Source organism: Mobula hypostoma, chromosome 1, assembly GCF_963921235.1.
Source record: "Mobula hypostoma chromosome 1, sMobHyp1.1, whole genome shotgun sequence".
NCBI lineage: Eukaryota > Metazoa > Chordata > Chondrichthyes > Myliobatiformes > Myliobatidae > Mobula > Mobula hypostoma.
This window is the reverse complement of record NC_086097.1, coordinates 96,726,358-96,745,820: the sequence shown is the minus strand read 5'-3', so window position 1 is coordinate 96,745,820 and position 19,463 is coordinate 96,726,358. Positions and strand designations below refer to the sequence as shown.

At 43.3% G+C, this 19,463-nt stretch overlaps 1 protein-coding gene across 2 annotated transcripts in view; it reads left to right on the top strand.

Moving 5' to 3' along the window:
• dnajc17 (DnaJ (Hsp40) homolog, subfamily C, member 17) overlaps positions 1-19,463 on the top strand; it is a 130,796-nt gene that overhangs the window by 25,219 nt on the left and 86,114 nt on the right. For both annotated transcript variants that reach the window (XM_063053125.1, XM_063053119.1), the window contains exon 2: positions 11,068-11,137. In XM_063053125.1, the coding sequence (XP_062909195.1) occupies positions 11,068-11,137 (70 nt within the window). The remainder of the gene's footprint in view (positions 1-11,067; positions 11,138-19,463) is intronic.

Here is a 19,463-nt window from a genome sequence, read left to right as displayed (position 1 = left end):
ATGAAGAGTGAGGAGTCGACTTCACAGTCAGAATGCTCAGTCTGGCTATTATGGCCAGTGGGTAATGACAGATTAGGGGTGATTGATCTCAATATAATGATCACTGAACAAGATTGAGAAGCTAACAGTGATAGCTCATTCGGCTAGTGGGCTGGGTCAGAGATTGATTATGGTCAGTCTGATTATAATGGTTGGTGGGGAGGGTCAGAGATTGTTGACAATTGGTCTGATTGTAATGGTTAGAGGGCAGAGTAAGAGACTGTGATGGTCAGTCTGACGACAATGGCTGGTGGAAAGGGTCAGTGATTGATGGTCTGTCTACCGACAAAGGTTTGTGAAAATCCAGTCTGACTGATATTTATGGATAACAGTCAGTGGCGTGCAATGGTCATATGTTCTGTGGGCAAGGTCAACAAATAACTATTAACTGTTACACCCAGGGTGACAATGGCAAGGTCAGAAACAGGTGTTGTCTGTATCGGTTAGTGGGCAGGGTCTAAGACTGACGATGGTGAAAGTAACTGTCCTTTAACTTGTGTATTTTAAGATAACAGCAAATGCAAGATTTTGAGCTAGCTATCAACTCTGGATGAGATCACAATGACCATCCATTCCTTTGGAAACACATTTACAGAAGTGATGGCTCGTGGATCAAGTTTACTTGGGTTTGTGTCATTGGATTGGCCTGGAGCTGCTGGAAGTGTGGAGCACTGTGTCTGCAAGCCATTGGTATGGAAGAGAGTTACTATCACCCTTGTATATAAATTAGAAGAAATTTGCAATCATTTTTGTTGCTTTATTGTGATTAACAAATGCTGTAAAGACATTGTCCTTGAGTTGTCTCCTCTGGCACTGGTGATTTGACAAGAGCAGACCTGTGCAATACCTGGCAACTCATCTCTGATAACAGTTCCCTGTTCAGGGAACAGGGCAGGAGGAAGGGCATAGACTTGGACAAGAACACCTTTGATGCATGTCACACATGTTTGTAATTTAGGGAGCAAATCTTGAATTGCTCATCAGATCTGTCAGTAGGAGGCAAACTGAAAGCCTCCTGCTCAAGTCTTGGGGGAGAATATAAGCATAAAAGGGGTTGACACTCCCATTAGGTGCTGGTGCTCAAATCAAACCCTACATTAATATGAACAATGTCACCATCTTCTGCTTGGATCCACTGTTAGTTCACAGTTGGATAAGCATCTGTGACCAATTGCAACTACCCGAACTTAATTGCAAGAAAGCAATACCCAAATGCTAATACAGCTGGACCTTTCTCCACCCTCATGTCCCATTACTTGATACAGCTTGGGGATGTGGTTAGGAGGCACTGGCCAATGCACGAAGAACAGGGTTAAGCAGACACTGGTATGGGAGCACCAATCTCTGAACTGTGGAAAGGAACTGGTCATGATGTGCAAGATAATTTTGTGTTGCTATATACTGTATACTGCAGGAATGGTCCACCTGCAGTCACTTGCATTAGCTTCTATATTTTTCCTAGAACAGAGGAGGCTGTGTGAACGTAAATTTGCCGGATCAAATAACCACAGCACAAAAAGATCGTAACTTATCTTTTCACCAGTTTTCTTCTATCTCAGCCGGCGAGTGAACTTGGTCCCAACACCAGGGGAGAAGCGTTCTCATCCCTCCGGCGGTTCAACAAGTTCACTGCCTGACATCAGGATTGTTACAAGTTATAAGCCCACCGATACAGGTTGATACAAAAGAACAATCAGTTCGATAGACATCCCGGCTACTCAAATAGAGCAAAACTTAGGGTACGTCCACACTACGCCGGATAATTTTGAAAACGAAGCTTTTTCTCTTCGTTTTGCCCTCCCGACCACACTGAGCCGGTGTTTTCAGCCCCCGAAAACGGAGATTTTCGAAAACACTCTCCAGAGTGAATAAATCTGAAAACGCTTAATATCCGGCGTAGTGTGTACAGGGTAAACGGAGAGATTTTAAAACGTTGTCATGACAACACCACAACAACAATGCTTATTTCTGCTTCTGCTGGGTACTGCGCAAGCTGTTATAATGCACAGTCAGTGTGAACGGCGTGAGAGTTAAATTGTAAAGTGAGCTTTTTTGAGTATTTAAAAACGCTGTCATGACGTGCCGGAACAGATGTTCGTTGTTTTAACAACGAAGTGAAGAAGTGAATAAGTATACTCACTTTGCCCTGTTTTCTGTCCTTGCTTGTATGAAGGTGGTTTACCTATTTATGCAAGTACTTCTCTGACAATAGATGTGTAACAGCCTAATGTAACATTGTATGGAAATACAAGATAACACTGATGCAGACGTTTTATACATTTAACAAGGTGCTTTATTAATGCAACAGAGTTAGTCAGTTTTTCAATGTTCGTCGTCAGCTGGGTCATACTGTCCGTGAACTCCCTGTCGGTTGCCTCCATACGCTCCAGTATTTAAACGCAAACAACAGGAATTCTGCAGATGCTGGAAATTCAAGCAACATACATCAAAGTTGCTGGTGAACGCAGCAGGCCAAGCAGCATCTATAGGAAGAGGCGCAGTCGACGTTTCAGGCCGAGACCCTTCAGCTGATGCGAGGAGTTTTATCAATTTGGTGCAAGGCAAACTTGAGTATGCCTATAATTGTTTGTCTTCCACTGCAAGGATGTATTTCCTTTACAGTGGCTTCCTCTCCACTATAGTTGACAGAGCTTTTTTCTGCACCCTTGCTCTTACCTATCCTCTTTGCTAAAGAAATAATTGGATTTCCACGGCCTTTACACTAACATCCCACCCTCCCTGTTTATTGGATCATTCTTTGCAACTTCAGCCTCTTTGAACACGATTCTACCATCAGGTAATTTTCCCCACCCTTTTCCTCATTGAACTCTAAAGGAACCTTTCTCTTCACTTGATTATTCTTCTATCTGCTTTCTAGCCTACGTGTGATTTCAGGTCCTGCACCAACATGGCTGCAATTTGCTTTGTATGGTCCTACAAGGTCAGAGCCTGGATATACTTAGGATGATGGCAGCCCACTCAAGTGCTAACACCTGCTTACCTAAACTCTTCCCATTGACTGCAAGGCGCAAGAAAGAAACTCAGGTTCAACACCAAGACGAAATTACCAGTTGTGTATGGGATTGCTGTCTGAGATATCTAACACAGCAGCAGCAACAACAACAACAATGAAGAAGCGAGTGAAGCCAGGGCTGAGCCGAGGGTCAAAGCGTGCGGGTGCGAAGTGAAGTCGGAGCGAGGACGAGGCATGCTTGAGATGCAGTCGGACCAAGGTCAAGGCAGAACGAGGTTGAGGCATGTTCGAAAGATGGAGTTGGAGCATAGGAGAGGTAAATTGGGGGCCCATCCATCGAAGCCAAGAGCGAAGTTTGATCGATGTAAGCACCAGGCCGATTTGGAAAGGTCGGCCATGGGCCGAAATATGGCGGCAGGGTCTGGGCCCAGAGTATATCAATGTGACACGTTAAACACCGGGCCAGATGGATTGAAAAGGCACCGTATCGGAACCAGAAGTGACGGTCGGGCCGGTTCTGCTCACTGCTCCGCAACAGTTACTCTGCTCTGCTCTGCGCTAAGGCTGTGGGCCTCCTCTGGCTGCTCCAGGCTCAGTGACATTTACCCCCCTACGTGCTGAAGTGAAGCTCCAGGCTTTGTGCCTGAGGACTGACCTTCGTTCTAAACGCTATTTGCTTACTTTTATCATTTACACAATGTGCTTTATTTTCTCTCTCTGCACATTGGGTGTTTGCTGGTCTTTTTTTAATGGGTTCTTTTGGATTTCTTGTTTTGTAAGGAGACAAATCTCAGGATTGTATAATATAAAATAATATATATTGTTGATAATAAGTGTACTTTGAACTTCTGGTAGATTCTTTAGTGAAGCTGACTAGCAGGAGTTTTAGGAATAAAAACAAAATGATCCATAGGGATACCAATTACTTTTAAGTTCTTCAGGACTAACACAAGCCAATATCTGATATTTCATTGTTGTATGGTCAAAATCCTAGAACTGTCTGCTTAACAATATTGTGGAGCACTGACATCACATAAATTGGTTCAGGAAAGCCCACCATCATGTTATCAGAGTTATTAGAGATGGTCATCTTTACCAGTTCCCTTGCTGAAAAGACATTAATTAGGTAGTATTTTACTTTAGTACAATCCAGTAGTTCCACATCTTTCCCTCCCCCCTCTCTCTGCATTCTGCAGGGATCGCTCCCTACACAACTCCCTTGTCCATTCGTCCCCCCCATCCCTGCCCACTGAGCTCCCTCCTGGCACTTATCCATGTAAGCAGAACAAGTGCTACACATGCCCTTACACTTCCTCCTTTACCACCATTCAGGGCCCCAAACAGTCCTTCCAGGTGAGGCAACACTTCACCTGTGAGTCGACTGGGGTGATATACTGCGTCCGGTGCTCCGGATGTGGCCTTTTATATATTGGCGAGACCCGACGCAGACTGGGAGACCGCTTTGCTGAACATCTACGCTCTGTCCGCCAGAGAAAGCAGGATCTCCCAGTGGCCACATATTTTAATTCCACATCCCATTCCCATTCTGACATGTCTATCCACGGCCTCCTCTACTGTAAAGATGAAGCCACACTCAGGTTGGAGGAACAACACCTTATATTCCGTCTGGGTAGCCTCCAACCTGATGGCATGAACATCGACTTCTCTAACTTCCGCTAAGGCCCCACCTCCCCCTCGTACCCCATCTTTTTATGCACACATTCTTTCTCTCACTCTCCTTTTTCTCCCTCTGTCCCTCTGAATATACCTCTTGCCCATCCTCTGGGTCCCCCCCCCTTGTCTTTCTTCCTGGACCTCCTGTCCCATGATCCTCTCGTATCCCCTTTTGCCAATCACCTGTCCAGCTCTTGGCTCTATCCCTCCCCCTCCTGTCTTCTCCTATCATTTTGGATCTCCCCCTTCCCCTCCAACTTTCAAATCCCTTACTCACTCTTCCTTCAGTTAATCCTGACGAAGGGTCTCGGCCTGAAATGTCGACTGTACCTCTTCCTACAGATGCTGCTTGGCCTGCTGCGTTCACCAGCAACTTTGATGTGTGTTGCTTGAATTTCCAGCATCTGCAGAATTCCTGTTGTTTCCAGTAGTTTCATGGTCACTTTTACTGATATGGGCATCTAAAAGCTCAATCCGCCAGTGTTTGTTGCCAATGCAGGATATGTGCAAATATAAAAATTGATTTTCTCATTTCAATCCATCATTTGCAATAACACAGAATTAACCAGACATAAAATGCACTATATTATATTTCAGCATTCCAAGTATGCAGTATACTTTTCAAATAGCCTCTGTTATAACTCTCTGGCCAGGTGCCAGAGCTGTGCGTGTGAGCCTTAGTACAGGAAGTGTCTGAGTGGCATACTGCAGTGTTATGTGCTGCACCCTGTATTTCTGTATATTGTATCTGGGACATGAACTTATTATTCTCATAACAGGAGCACTAACACATTTAACCCTATCAATCCTTCGTTACACTCACTTGTCATATGCATGTCATATTTAGTCATCTGGTTTATTTAGGAGTTTCAGGTTAACTCTATGGGAAGGGGTAAACCTTTGCTCTTTTGTTGATAACACAGCTGATACTGCTGGATAGGTAAGAGGCAGGGTGCAAGTGTACTCTTTCCTCCTGGCTGTTTGAAGAGTGAAAACTCAAAATAATCTGCAGATGCTGTGATCAAAGCAACACTTTTAGTGCACTGGATGAACTCAGCAGGTCAGGCAGCATCAGTTAGAAACGATGAGTCGACGTTTCAGGCCAGAACCCTTCGTCAGGACTGAAGAATGAAAGATGGGGAAGGATTTGAAGAATGCTTGTAGCTTCAGTTGAAAGACCAGTAATTTGAAAGACAAAGGGGTGGGGGAGGGGAAGCATTGACGTCATAGCCCTGAAAACAGTGGGTGGTAGAAGAAGGAGGCGGAACCATGAGGGAGCTGGGGGAGGGGCAGAGTGAAATAGGGATAGAGGAAGGGAGGGGGAGGGAATTACCGGAAATTGGAGAATTCTATGTTCATACCAAGGGGCTGGAGATTACCTAGATGGTATATGAGGTGTTGCTCCTCCAACCTGAGTTTAGCCTCATCATGGCAATAGAGGAGGCCATGTATGGACATGTCTGAATGGGAATGGGAAGCAGAGTTGAAGTGGGTGGCTACCGGGAGATCCTGTCTATTGTGACGGATGGAGTGGAGGTGCTCGACGAAGTGGTCCCCCAATCTGTGTAGGGTTTCACCGATGTAGAGGAGGCCGCACCGGGAGCACCGGATGCAATAGATGACCCCAGCAGACTCACAAGTGAAGTGTTGCCTCACCTGGAAGGACTGTTTGGGGCCCTGAATGGTTGCAAGAGATGATGTGTAGGGACAGGTGTAGCACTTACGCTTACAGGGATAAGTGCCGGGTGGGAGATCAATGGGGATGGACGTGTGGATAAGGGAGTCACGGAGGGACCGATCCCTGCGGAAAGTGGAGAGTGGTGGAGAGGGAAAGATGTGCATAGTGGTGGGGTCCTGTTGGAGGTGGCGGAAGTTGCGGAGGATAAGGTGCTGGATCCGGAGGCTGGTGGGGTGGTTGGTAAGGACAAGGGGAACTCTGTCCCTGTTGTGGTTGAAGAGTGGAACCCAAGTCCCTACACACCCATACACTTCAACCTGGTTATTATTGGGACTTTGACTAGCTGATTTGACATGGATCCCACCTTGCGTTAGCTATTACAGACAAAGCGTGTGTATATCTACAGGTATGGAGAGGTACCTTGTTAACGTTTTAAATTCTACTGAGACCTGATGAAGGATCTTGGCCCGAAACATCAACTGTCAGGCCTGACCTGCTAAAGTCCTGAATTTTGTTCAGTGTGTGTTACTCTGGATTTCCAGCATCTGCAGAATCTCTTGTGTTTACATTCTGCTCTGTGTTTTGTAAGTTGGCATCATCTTGTCGTAAAATTGCTCAAGTGAGTTCTTCAAGCTGACACTTGGCTCCTATGAAATAACTTTCCGGTTTTAACTTTGTTGAGAAGATGGCTTGGCACTATTTCTGTAAGAATATTTATTGCCATTTTGAAATATGTGATTTAAGTGGACTGTAATGCTTTGCTCTTTGGCTTAAGTAATGAAGGGTTATTTTTCATTTAATTCAGTAGTTATTAAGACCCTACCTAAGGTTAATAAACTCCATCTGGAATTGCACTGTGTTTAGCACTGAATTGGCATTTTGAGTGGGGAAGACTCCAGTGATGACTACAGGAAAGAGAAGTTTAAAGATTAGCTTTATTTGTCACACACATCAAAACACAGCGAAAATGATGATTTTCATCAACAGCCAACAGAATCTGAGGTTATACTGGGGGCATCCCCCCATGCTTCCAGCACCAATGTAGCATGTCCACAACATGCTAACTGTTTGGCGTGTGGGATGGAAGTGGAGCACCCAGAGGAAACCCACACAGTCACAGAGAGAATAAACGAACTCCTAACAGACAGCGGTAGGAATTGAACCTCGATCATTGGAGTTACACTAGTCGCGACACTACTGTCCTTATGTCATTAATATGTCTAAGAAATAGTTATAAACAGTGGTTTTAAAAAATCACTTCATTATAATGTATGAAAAAGTAGGGAATCAAATAACTGGGGCTGTGGATAGGGCTTTAAACTAATAGTATGGGGGTGCTTTCAACATCTTGGAAAAGTATGGGTAAAGTAAAAGGGAAGGAGAGTGCAGAGAGGTCACTGAAGCCCCCAAAATACAGACAGAAAGTTTAGAAATGGTTAGAATTTAACTTCAGGCAACATGGAAGCAATTGAAAAGAAGGCTGGTGAATACAGGACAGAAGGTGTTGCATTTGAATGCATGTGGTATACAAAATAAGGTAGGTGATCTTGGAACACAGTTAAAAATTATTAGGTATGCAGTTGTGGCATTACAGAGTCTTGGTTGAAAGAATATTACAGCTGGGAGCTTAACATCCAAGGATAAATAGCATATTGAAAGGTCAGGCAGGGGGTCGGGGTGGCTCTGGTGGTAAAAGATAAAATCAAATCCTTGGAAGGGTGACGTAGGATCACAAGATGTAGAATACTTGAGGGTAGAGTTAAGAAACTACAAGGTAAAAAGATTACGATAGGAGTTATATACAGGCCTCCTGAAGGTAGCTGATATGCTGAAGGGAAAGCCTAGTTGTTGGCAATATTGTGTAACTTTTTGCCCAATTTATGGTTGACTTTGAATTGAATGGCATGAAGATTATTATTAATTTGAAGTTACTTTATCTGTTTGAAATCTCACTTGAGGCCTGTGCTCCATTAAATTTGTGTATATTTCATTAATGACAAAATTAACAGTTGCAAACTGAGTTTGAATAAAGTATTCAGAGACTGCTTGGTTTTTAAACATTTATATTTGGTGTATCAGCTGGCATAGTGTGTTACACCGACTGATATGGTGTCTTGATTAGACTGCAGTTGGAGTGGCATCTTTTCTTTGTGCCTTGAATTTATATGACTCAAAGTGGGGCTGAAGATTGTGGTCTGAAAAGAGATTTACAAGGGGGATACCAGTTAAAGGTTCTACTTGTCAGGAAGCTGACATGAGGTTCGTTTGCCCAGAAAAGTGAGGATGAAGAGTATATTGATAAAGGTCTTTTAAACTATAGACAAAGCTCACGTTTCCCCTTGAGCTAGAGAGCATTTAAGAATCGATCATAATTGTAGTGAAGAGTTGACACAGAGAACAATTAGAATTAGAAACTCACTACTGCAGCATCTGACCATAGAGGAATCTGATCCATTTAAGAGGAAACGTAAGTACATGAGGAATGAAGGTATTAAAGAATACAGTGATGGGGTGTCAGGTGGCATTATTGAACAAAGACCAGTGGAACTAAATGTTCTTCAATAAATTCTTTCTGTGTTCCCTTTCATAATATACAATCTTTTGGCCCATTTTCACTTTGTTTATTCACCAGGCCCATCATTCCCAAGACAAGATGGTAAGTGTGATCCAGGGCTGACAGACTTCCAGCAGTCTTGCCTTTAGGCCAATTAAGAGTCATGCAAGAACAGTTCATGGAGATTTATAATTCCAGCATTTTCCGTGTTAGTCTCAATCTTCAGATTCTCTCATTCCCGGCCTGCACCCCGATTGAAGAATGGCGTGAGAACATTTGAACTGCATCCCATGGTGTGCTTGAGACTAAGGCTTGTATTTTGATTTTGTTTCTTTTTCTAGCAGTGGTTGGCTAATGGCTGAGAATATGGAAACAACTGGATATTGAAAGCTATCCAGCCTCTCCAGTTCCTCTTTGGCCTTATTGTGAAACAGGATTATTTTCTTTCTCTATTCAAGAGTGAGGTATACAGGGACCAGCCAGTCCCATCTGCCACACGGCCTAGAGAGCAGTTCCTGTCCAGTTCAGAATGAGCAAGGATAATACACAAATAGGACTGGCCTCGTTATTGGATTGCTGTCATTTCCTTTTTAAAGTACGCATTTTAATTATTCGTGGAAAAGGACCAGTCACTCTTGACTTTCTGAAGGTCAGACCTCAAACTTCTCAGAGCAAAATTACTGTAAATGTTATTAAGTGGATTTAACTACTTACTAGCCAGGTTAGTACACACGGAGTTTAGGACGGAGATGAGGAGGAACTGCTTTTCCCAAAGAGTAGTGAATCTGTGGAATTCTCTGCCCAATGAAGCAGTGGAGGCTACCTTAGTAAATATATTTAAGACAAGGTTGGATAGGTTTTTGCATAGTACGGGAATTGAGGGTTATGGGGAAAAGGCAGAGAGGTGGAGATGAATCCACGGTCAGATCAGTTATGATCTTATTGAATGGCAGAGCAGGCTTGACGAGTCAGATGGCCGACTCCTGCTCCTAGTTCTTATGTTCTTATGTTACTGTATTTAAGATTCTATCTTGAACATGAATAAGCCCTATGATCTAGCCTCTGGGTCCGTGGAGCTAGAGTATGATGAATTCCTATGTATGGCAGTATGTTGTCAGCAATGAGTTCACTCCATTGCTTACTCAGTGTTTCCTGACTCAGTAGTGACAGTATAAAACATGTAACCAGATTCAATTTTTTTTTGCATTTTAGTGTGGAATCTTGCCATTGCCATAGTATTCATTTAATTGTCATTCAACCATACATGAATACCCATAAATACAGCCAAAAGTCAGCATTACTCTGGGGCCAAGGTACCGCAAAGCTCAGTACCATCAGTCACACACAGCATAAGGCACATATATGTGCTTGCTATCTTGTATGTGCTATATGATATCAGTAAGATACAGCCACACAAAAAAAGTATAGTCCAATTCCCTGAGTCCATGAAAGTTGCAGCAGTCTGCAATTGAACACAAATACAGTTGTCTTCTGCTGAGCAAATACTGGGGAGAGCACCACTTAAAGCTTGGACGCCATGCCACATGACCTCTGGTGGAACATACCAACTCCTCTTTCCTGGGCGGCTGTAAACAGGCAACACCACAGCTTGAGGTTTAGTCCTTGCTACAACTGAGGCCACGCAGCTCCCCCATCGTCCGCCAACAGATCAGTGAATCGGACTTGCAGCATTCCACATTAGCAGTGTCCAACAGGGTCTTGAAATTGAAACAATCACTTGCTGTTAGACTACACACTGCCTTCGTGCATCAACACCTCTGACGCATGTAGCAGCACAATCTGCTCCTTCAGCTTCTCCACCAATGAGCAACTCACTAATGGGTAGACCTGCAGTACCTTAATGTTCAGCAGGGTCTTGCAGTCATAACAAATACGTTTTTAAAAAAAAGACAGTAACACCCTTGGTTGACCCCATAGAAGCCTCTGTGATCGACGTGCTGCTATCTTACTGGAAGGTAAGTTTATTGCTTAAACTCTGTTGCTTTTTGATTTGGTTTTACTTTTGTTATTCACAACTCAACTTTGTTGTTTTGTTTAGCTGACACTTCCCAAGTTCATTGTTGTAAATTAACTCAGTTTGTAGATTTTGTTCCTGATTATTTTGTATTTTTCCCCATGTTTTCACAGATAAAGAAAGCATACAGACAAAAGGCTTTGAAGTGTCATCCTGACAAGAACCCAGATAACCCCAAAGCAGGTTAGTCAAGGAAGAAGTTTGGGTTGCAGCTTTTATTTTTATTATAAATGGTTAAAGATCATCCTTGTTCGCTTCTTGGAGCAGTTCAGATCAAAATTTGCACTAGAGATTAGATGCATGAGTAAACTTAAAATTGTAAGCAACACACATAAAAGTTGCTGGTGAACGCAGCAGGCCAGGCAGCATCACAAGGAAGAGGTGCAGTCGACGTTTCAGGCCGAGACCCTTCGTCAGGACTAACTGAAGGAAGAGTTAGTAAGAGATTTGAAAGTGGGAGAGGGAGGGGGAGATCTAAAATGATAGGAGAAGACAGGAGGGGGAGGGATGGAGCCAAGAGCTGGACAGGTGATTGGCAAAAGGGATAAGAGAGGATCATGGGGCAGGAGGTCTGGGGAGAAAGACGGGGGGGGGACCCAGAGGATGGGCAAGGGGTATATTCAGAGGGACAGAGGGAGAAAAAGGAGAGTGAGAGAAAGAATGTGTGTATAAAAATGAGTAACAGATGGGGTATGAGGGGGAGGTGGGGCATTAGTGGAAGTTAGAGAAGTCGATGTTCATGCCATCAGGTTGGAGGCTACCCAGACGGAATATAAGGTGTTGTTCCTCCAACCTGAGTGTGGCTTCATCTTTACAGTAGAGGAGGCCGTGGATAGACATGTCAGAATGGGAATGGGATGTGGAATTGAAATGTGTGGCCACTGGGAGATCCTGCTTTCTCTGGCGGACAGAGCGTAGATGTTCAGCAAAGCAGTCTCCCAGTCTGTGTCGCGTCTCGCCAATATATAAAAGGTTTGCCTTTTGCCTATCACCTGTCCAGCTCTTGGCTCCATCCCTCCCCCTCCTGTCTTCTCCTATCATTTTGGATCTCCCCCTCCCCCTCTAACTTTCAAATCCCTTACTCACTCTTCCTTCAGTTAGTCCTGACGAAGGGTCTCGGCCTGAAACGTCGACTGCACCTCTTCCTAGAGATGCTGCCTGGCCTGCTGCGTTCACCAGCAACTTTTATGTGTGTTGTTTGAATTTCCATCATCTGCTGAATTCCTGTTGTTTGCGTTAAAATTGTAATGTCAGGTCTGCTGTCACATGTGATTTCCACTGAGCTACTTCTGATGATTCTTGAGAAATTAGCAGATCAGATCAGAAGGAACAGGAAGGGACGAAGAGGGTTTGTTTTCTATGTTGAACATATGTTTAAAATAAAAGGAGTGAAACTGTTTCTTAAAACCTTTAAAAACTGAGTATTTGGGTAACTGGTTTATTATTGTGACATGTAGTGCAATACAGTGAAAAACTCTTACTTACAAGCTAATCAGGGAGATCATTCCACCATGAGTACATCTAGGTAGTCAAGTCAAGTTTATTGTCATTTAACTATATACATGTATATAATGTATATAACCATATAATGTACATTTGCAAGAATCAGTTTGTGAACACTCTGCAATTACTTGGTTTTCTGCATTAATTACACATAAAATATGGTCTGGTCTTCATCAAAATCACATTAATAGACAAACACAATCTGCCTAAACTAATAACACACAAACAATTGTACTACTTCTTGTCAATGCTGAGTACACTATTTAAACAATCACAGTCTAGGTTCAAAAAAGTATGTAAACCTCTGGGGTCATGCCTTCTACAAAAGCTATTTGGAATCAGGTGCTCATAGTCATAGTCATACTTTATTAATCCCGGGGGAAATTGGTTTTCGTTCCAATCAATGAGCTGAAGGAGGTGAAAATGAACCCAAGTGGTAACAACAAAAACCAGCAGAGATCTCTAGAACTTGCTGAAGTCCCTGTTCATGTGTCCACTATAACAAAAACACTGAACACGAATGGTGTTCATGAAAAGACAAGATAAGGTACCCCATGCAAGGCTTATTGAGAAAGTAAGAAGGCATGGGATCCAAGGGGACCTTGCTTTGTGGATCCAGAACTGGCTTGCCCACAGAGGGCAAAGAGTGGTTGTAGGCTGGTTGTATTCTGGATGGAGGTCGGTGACCAGTGGTGTGCCTCAGAGATCTGTTCTGGGACCCCTTCTCTTTGTGATTTTTACAAATGACCTGCATGAGGAAGTGGAGGGATGGGTTAGTAAGTTTGCTGATGACACAAAGGTTGGGGGTGTTGTGGATAGTGTGGAGGGTTGTCAGAGGTTACAGCGAGACATCGATAGGATGCAAAAATGGGCTGAGAAGTGGCAGATGAAGTTCAACCCAGATAAGTGTGAGGTGGTTCATTTTGGTAGGTCAAATATGATGGCAGAATATAGTATTAATGGTAAGACTCTTGGCAGTGTGGAGGATCAGAGGGACCTTGGGGTCTGAATCCATAGGACACTAAAAGCTGCTGCACAGGTTGTGTGGTTAAGAAGGCGTACGGTGTATTGGCCTTCATCAACCATGGGACTTAGTTCAAGAGCTGAGAGGTAATGTTACAGCTATATACGATCCTGGTCAGACCCCACTTGGAGTGCTGTGCTCAGTTCTGGTCGCCTCACTACAGGAAGGATGTGAAAACTATAGAAAGGGTGCAGAGGAGATTTACAAGGATGTTGCCTGGATTGGGGAGCATGCCTTATCAGAACAGGTTGAGTGAACTCGGCCTTTTCTCCTTGGAGTGACGGAGGATGAGAGGTGACCTGATAGAGGTGTACAAGATGATGAGAGGCATTGATCATGTGGATAGTCAGAGGCTTTTTCCCAGGGCTGAAATGACTAACACGAGGGGGCGCAGTTTTAAGATGCTTGGAAGTAGGTACAGAGGAGATGTCAGGGATAAGTTTTTTACACAGAGAGTGGTGAGCGTGGAATGGGCTGCTGGCGATGGTGGTGGAGACGGATACAATCGGGTCTTTTAAGAGACTCTGGATAAGTACATGGAGCTTAGAAAAATTGAGAGCTATCGATAATCGTAGGTAATTTCTAAAGTAAGTACATGTTCGGCACAGCATTGTGGGCCGAAGGGCCTGTATTATGCTGTAAGTTTTCTATGTTTCTAGAAAACAACACCGTCCAAAAAAACAAATAAGGCTGCACATTTCAAGTTTGCAAAAGACTAACTGTGTGTTCCACAATGCCTCTGGGACAATGATCTGTGGACAGATGGGACAAATATTGAACTCCTTGGCAGAACTGCACACCATTATATTGGGAGGAAAAAGGGCACTGCACACCAACACCAAAACCTCATGCCAACTGTGAAGCATGGGGGAAGGTACATTATGGTTTGGGGCTGGTTTGCTGCCTCAGGACCTGTACAGCTTGCAATCTTTGCAGGAACAATGAATTCAAAACTGTATCAAAACATTTTACAGGAGAATGTCAGGGTAGCAGTCTGTCACCTAAAGCTTAATAGAAGTTGGATGATGTACGAGACAATGATCCAAAACACGAGTAAATCAACAACAGAATGGTTTAAAAAGAAGAAAATTTGTGTTTTGGAACGGCTGAGGCAGAGTCCAAACCTTAACCCAATTGAGATGCTGTGGCATGACCTGAAGAGGGCTTTTCATGCAAGGTATCCCAGACATATTGATGAACTGAAACAGTTTTGTATGGAGGAATGGTCTCAATTTTCTCCTCACCATTGAGCAAGTCTGATCAACAGCTACAGGAAAGTTTGGTGGAGGTTATTACTGCAAAAGGAGGTTCTACCAATTATTAAATACAAGGGTTCACATACTTTTTCCATCCTAGACTGTGAATGATTAAACAATATGTTCAATAAAGACATGAAAAGTACAATTGTTTGTGTGTTATTGGTTTAGGCAGATTGTGTTTGTCTATTGTTGTGACTTAGATGAAGATCAGACCACATTTTATGAGTAACTAATATAGAAAACCAAGGTTCACAAACTTTTTCTTGCAACTGAATATAGAAATGAGGCAAATTTTCTCTGAGCCAGGGTTTAAAGCACATAACTTATAAAGGTAAGAATAAAATGTACAGATGAATCCCACATAAATAACAACCTAAAGTACATTAATATTGAATATTGTAAGGTAGGGAACAGATTAACCAGTGACACTTTGAATACGATTTGGGTGGGAATTCAGAAGCCTGATGGCCTGGGGGGAAGAAACTGTTTCTCATCCTGACCATTTTAGTTTTTGTGTATCATAGTCTCCTTCCTGATGGTAGATAGTCAAAGAGGATGCTGGATAGATGGGTGGGATCCTTCATAATACTAAGGGCCTTGCCTATACAACACCAAACTGAAGTTTATAAACAGCAGTCTGGCACATGTGACCCATTTTCTTGGTGGGACAGGACAGAGCGGAGGGCAGAGGCTATTGCATCATCAGTGGATTGATTTCCGTGATAAGCGAACTGCAAAGGGTCCGGTGTAGCCAGCAGAAAGGCTTTAATGTGCTCCATGACCAGCCGCTCAAAACATTTCAGAATGGTTCATCTAAATAGCATATAAGGGGGAAAACACAATGCAGAATATAGTGTAGCAGTTACAGAAAGTGCAGTGCCTGTAGGCCATGATAAAGAAGATTGAGAGAATAATCTTTATCAAATAAGAGGTCCATTCAGCAGCCTTATTGCAGTCAGGTTGAAGCTATCCTTGAGACTGATGGTACATGTTCTGAAAGCTTTTGTGTCTTCTACCTGATGAAAGGGGACAACAAGCAGAATGACTTGGGTGGGAGGGGTCCTTGATTCTGTCAGCTGCTCACCCAAAGCAACCGGAAATGTGTACAGCCTCACTGGAGAGGAGGCTGGTTTGCGTGATGGACTGGGCTGCATTCGCCTCAATTTCTTGTGTTCTTGGGCACAGCAGTTGCCATACCAAGTTGTGATGCATCTAGGTTTGGTGCATCTGTATTAAATGACAAACATGTAGAATCCTGTTCTGAAAAATGACTGGAATGATTACTATGGATCAAGATAAGATTTTTGATGCTGCAGATGAATCGATGCATTAAATATATCACCAAAAGATTACCATAACTCTAACTTAGAGTGCAATCCGTGACATTTTTCTATTCCTCACACCTGGGTGGATAAATGGGTATTTTTACAGTACATGTACAGGTAGGGAACAGAGCAGATAAAATTTAGCAGGTGTAGACATGCAAAAGGAATTTGGTAAGGTGTGGCTCAAAAGATTACTGCACAAAATAAGGGCTCTTGGAATGAAGTAACACTGGAATTGTTTTATTATTGTCACAGGTACTAAAATAGAGCGAAAAGCTTGCCTTGCATACTGCTCATACAGATCAAATCATTACACAGTGCATTACATAATGTATCTGAGTTTGCTGCTGAGAAAATGATAGGAAAAGTATGCTGCAAGGGTATACGTAGTTTCACGTTATGTGTCAATGATTTTGATGGCTTTGTGGCCAAGTTTGCAGATGATATAAAAATAGATGGAGGGGCAGGTAATGTTGAGGAAATGGGTACTCTGCAGAAGGACTTGGGTAAATTAGAATGGACAAGAAAGTGGCTGATGTAATACAGTGTACTCTCTCTGCATTCCGCAGAGATCGCTCCCTACACAATTCCGTTGTCCATTCGTCCCCCCCATCCCTCCCCACTGATCTCCCTCCTGGCACTTATCCGTGTAAGCGGAACAAGTGCTACACATGCCCTTACACTTCCTCCCTTACCACCATTCAGGGCCCCAAACAGTCCTTCCAGGTGAGGCAACACTTCACCTGTGAGTCGACTGGGGTGATAAACTGCGTCCGGTGCTCCCGATGTGGCCTTTTATATATTGGCGAGACCCGACGCAGACTGGGAGACCACCTTGCTGAACATCTACGCTCTGTCCGCCAGAGAAAGCAGGATCTCCCAGTGGCCACATATTTTAATTCCACATCCCATTCCCATTCTGACATGTCTATCCACGGCCTCCTCTACTGTAAAGATGAAGCCACACTCAGGTTGGAGGAACAACACCTTATATTCCGTCTGGGTAGCCTCCAACCTGATGGCATGAACATCGACTTCTCTAACTTCCACTAATGCCCCACCTCCCCCTCATACCTCATCTGTTACTCATTTTAATGACACATTCTTTCTCTCACTCTCCTTTTTCTCCCTCTGTCCCTCTGAATATACCTCTTGCCCATCCTCTGGGTCCCCCCCCCTTGTCTTTCTTCCCGGACCTCCTGTCCCATGATCCTCTCGTATCCCCTTTTGCCAATCAACTGTCCAGCTCTTGGCTCCATCCCTCCCCCTCCTGTCTTCTCCTATTATTTTGGATCTCCCCCTCCCCCTCCAACTTTCAAATCCCTTAATCACTCTTCCTTCAGTTAGTCCTGACGAAGGGTCTCGGCCTGAAACGTCGACTGCACCTCTTCCTACAGATGCTGCCTGGCCTGCTGTGTTCACCAGCAACTTTGATGTGTGTTGCTTGAATTTCCAGCATCTGCAGAATTCCTGTTGTTTGCGTTTAATACAGTGTGGGGTAGTATATGGTCATGCACTTTGGTAGAAGGAATAAAGGTGTGGACTATTTTCTAAACAGGGACCAAATTCACAAATCAGGTGCAAAGGGTCTTGGGAGTCCTTGTGCAGAATTCCTGAAAGGTTAGTTTTCAGATTGAGTCGGTTATAAGGAAGTCAAGTGCAATGTTAGCATCTGTTTCAAGGGGAATCAGAATCAGGTTTAATATCACTTGAAATACGTCATGAAATTTGTTAACTTAGCGGCAGCAGTACAATGATATTATAAGTAAATATAGAAAAAAAACACTGAGTTACATCAAGTGTGTGTGTGTGTATAGTTAAAATAGTTAAGTAGTGCAAAGAAAGAAAAATTTAAAAGAAAAAGTAGTGGAGTGGTGTTCACAGGTTCAATATCCATTTAGAAATCGGATGGCAGAGGGGAAGAAGCTGTTCTTGAATTGCTGAGTGTGTGCCTTCAGGCTTTTTAACTCTTTCCTGATGGTAACTGTGTGAAGAGGGCACGTCCTGGGTGGTCCTTAATGATGGATGCCGCCTTCCTAAGGCACTGCTCCATGAAGATGTCTTGGATGCTATGAAGGCTGATACCCATAATAGAGCTTACAAGTTTCTGCAACTTATTTCGATCTTGTGCAGTAGCACCCCCCCCCCCACCTTCACCCCATACCAGACAGTGATGCAGCTTGTCAGAATGCTCTCCATGGTACATTTGTAGAATTTTTCAAGTGTTTTAGTTGACAAATCTAATCTCCTCAAACTCCTGATGAAATTTCATCACTGTCTTGCCTTCTTTATAGTTGCATCAATATGTTATGTCCAGATTTGGTCCTCAGAGATATTGACACCCAGGAACTTGAAATTGCTCACTCTCTCCACTTCTGATCCCTCTGTGAGGATTGGTTTGTGTTCCCTCATCTTACCCTTCCTGAAGTCCACAATCAGCTCTTTGGTTGAGTGCAAGGTTGTTGCTGTGACACCACTCAACTTGCTGTTGTATGCCCTTTCATCACCATCTGAAGCAAATTTATAGATGCTGTTTGAGCTATGCCGAGCCACACAAGACTAGGATGTAATCAAGGATATAATGCTGAGACTTTGTAATGCATTGGTCAGTCCACACTTGGAGTATCATGAGCAGTTTAACATATTCATAACCTTGCCATTGCAAATCAGCTTAAACAAGGAAATTGACAGCAGGATATCCGTGAAAGGTCATTTGCCTCTGGCATGCAAGTATGTTACAAGCAAAAGATACTCATTGCAGATTGGAAATTCTGAGCCAAAGGAAGCTACTTTGTGTTAAAATGGGAAAATAAATGCCTTTGGAGTTCAGACTATTATTTTTCTTCATGGATCTGACTCGTCCACCATGTCAAATTAAAGTAAATTCTGTAAATGCACCTTTCACCCCAAATAACATCAGACACTATAGATATGTTAGACTGTAATCAGTACAATATAATGGGGTGTTTTGGCAAGCAACCTACACAATAGAAAATGAGTGAACTCATTTCCTTACAATAAAAGCCATTTCTCACTTTGCCTTCCTAAAAGGTTATCTTGCCTTTTGAAAGGCATTGGTGAAGTTTTGAGTAAGTGCAGCAGAAAGATTGTGGAATTCAAGAATTGGAAGGGGAGATACACAATGTTAAAACTTTGTTTTCTTTGGAGGAGAGATGATTGGGTGGGTGACTCAATCCAGGTATTTAAAATGCTAAGGGCAGAGATTATGTAGATACAGGGTATTTGTTTGGTTTGGACTATGAAGACAAAGCCAGCGCATAAACTTCAAAATTAGCAAACCTCAAGCAGAGCTGGAATTTTTACCCCACCCCCACCCCCACCCCACAGGGTAGTGGTTATATGGAACAGACCATGTTGCCTTGATTAACTGTTTGAAA